Genomic DNA, 2,696 nt, shown 5'->3' on the forward strand with positions numbered 1-2,696 from the left:
GTCCGCCTGCCGATGCAGGGGACGCGGGTCCTTGCCCCAGTCCAGGAGGATCCCACATGCCGTGGAGCGGCTGGGCCCGTGAGCCATGGCCGCTGGGCCTGCGCGTCTGGAGCCTGTGCTCCGCAACGGGAGGGGCCACAGCGGTGAGAGGCCCGCGTACCGCAAAAACAAAACAAAACAAAACAAAACAAAAACAGTGAGTTCCTACTGTATAGCACAGGGAACTATATTCAATATACTCAATATCATGTGATAAACCATAATGGAAAAGAATATGAAAAAGAATGTATGTAAATGTATAACTGAATCACTTTGCTGTAAAGCAGATATTAACATAACATTGTAAATCAACTATACTTCAATAAAATAAATTAACAATAAATAAATATTTGTAATAAATGTATTCTACCTGGTCAGCTGAAGCCAATCAGGATTCTTCCCTTTCTAGTAGTAATCATATCATTATGTGGATCTGACCTCGAGAGAAGGCTTTCCCATCTGCATTGCCCCAACTTATGGTCACTGCTGAATTGTTTCCTGAAGATCTAGTGCTACATATGGTGCTATATAAGCCACCATATCCTTGTGAAGCTTTCTAAAAGGCAAATAGCATATGAATTAAATATCCTCTTGACTCTAAGAAGAACAAATACTTACAGTAAAAACTAGTCCTGCATAGATAAGCTGATATGGTCATACTGGCTGTCATAAGAACTATTTCAGATGTTTAGATGTATAAGAGTGATTAAAATTTGCTGTGTATGTATGGAAGATAAGTTGTAAGTGTGTGCCCATTGAGGACATGTGACTGGCTGGTCAGATAGTATAAATACTAATGCAAAGGCCAAGGCAAGAGGAGGACTTGCTAGCAGGATAGTGCCAGCAGGAAGGCAGAACAAACAGCTCAGAAACAAAACAGTAGGAATTCCCTGGTGGTGCAGTGGTTAAGAATCCGCCTGCCAATACAGGGGACACGGGTTCGATCCCTGGTCTGGGAAGATCCCACATGCCACGGAGCAACTAAGCCCTTGTACCACAACTACTGAGCCCACGTGCCACAACTACTGAAGCCCGCGCGCCTAGAGCCTGTGAACCACAACGAGCAGCCACCGCAATGAGATGCCCGCGTGCCACAACGAAGAGCAGCCCCCGCTTGCCACAACTAGAGAAAGCCCGCATGCAGCAACGAAGACCCAACGCAGCCAAAACAAACAAACAAACAAAAAAAACAGTGCCTGGCATAAAAATGGGACTCGCTAATGCAACACCTCTTTCCTACATTACTTCATTACCTACCTCCTCCAACTAAACTCCTTACCCCTAGTCAATTGAACGTGGCCTGCCCTTGGGTTTACTCTCAACAACCAGATAACTCATGGTCATATGACTTCAACTGCAAGCATATTTATCCCCCATTACACTGAGATGTCAGGTTTATGTGGTGAGTTTGACATAAACTCACCCCAACACTAGAATTCATGTTACTCTTCTAGAAATCTTTCATAAAGATGTAATAGATGACCAATATTCCGATTTATTTACAAAAACATGAACTGTAGCCTTACTTGCAGAACAAAGGAGACACTTTAACAATGGAGCAAGGGTTAACTAAGTTATGGAGCATGCATATTCTGGGATATTATGCAGCCATTTACATTCCTGTATTTAAAGTCCACAAAGACAAAGAAATATATGATTACAGTATACATTAGGTTTTTCTTTTTTTAATAATTATAATAGAGTTTTATTTAAATTAATACATTTACAGCCCAAATAGTTCTACATTTTACATTTTAGGTTTAACCAGCTTCATAAAAATACTTTAGGATAGCCACATCCAGATTTAGACTACATGATTATTTCTTTGCCCATTCTTCTCTTTTCTTTCCTGAATAACCTCTTTCAGATATGGTAGAATTTATCCTCCTCATACTTTGTCCACTGCTCTTTAGGCAAGATCTGCTGCCTCATGGTCAGGTCCAGTGCTCTCTTAATGCGAAACACCCTGTCATTATAAAGATTCTCAGGAAGCCTTCTTATGGCTTCTTTTACATCGTCATTCTCATATATTGTATCATCTCGCATTAAGCCCAGTTTATTGAACCCGGCAGCATTGTAATACCATTTTCGAATACCCTCCAGCCACTTGCTTGATGCTGCAACGGCAGGCCTACTCACCATTTTAACCCAAGACAGAAGCGTTGCCTGCTGGGTAAGTCTTATACATTAGGTTTTGTTATAAGATTACAGAATGACTTGCACAACATAATTCTGATTTTATTAAAACTTACATATATATGCATTGACACAAAGGTGAAAACAAAAAGGAAAAATATCAAAAATCAGTATTAATCATATCCAGCTATTGGATTTATGGGTCACGTGCATTATATTCTTATTTATTTTATATTCTTACTTTTTTATGGATTCCAGATGTTCTTTCCTAAGCACATATTGCCTTTATAAGCAGAAATACATTGTAATTAAAACAATTTTAACTTTTATTGACAATTCATGTGAGAAACTGTTAGGTTAGGAAGTAGTGCTTTGGGACAACATTTCACAGGGAGAGTTCCAGGGTACAGTTGCAAAAGCTGCAGAGCTGATCAGATCTACAGCAGCCATGCCCAACCCATAGCTAATGACTTGTGAGCAAGAAAAAATGTTTATTCCTATAAATTACTGTAAATGAGGGT

General features: G+C 39.9%; 1 protein-coding gene across 1 annotated transcript; it reads right to left on the reverse strand.

Annotated features, from left to right (window-relative positions):
* Nucleotides 1–1,902: 1,902 nt before the first annotated feature.
* On the reverse strand, nt 1,903–2,181 carry LOC307068883 (cytochrome b-c1 complex subunit 7-like; the record flags this gene model as incomplete). Its single annotated transcript, XM_079726970.1, has 1 exon — nt 1,903–2,181. One exon carries the CDS (start codon nt 2,179–2,181, stop codon nt 1,903–1,905), a length of 279 nt encoding a protein of 92 aa, XP_079583096.1.
* Between the last annotated feature and the right edge of the window lie 515 nt (nt 2,182–2,696).

The sequence above is a fragment of the Hyperoodon ampullatus genome (genome assembly GCF_949752795.1).
Source record: "Hyperoodon ampullatus genome assembly, chromosome: X".
NCBI lineage: Eukaryota > Metazoa > Chordata > Mammalia > Artiodactyla > Ziphiidae > Hyperoodon > Hyperoodon ampullatus.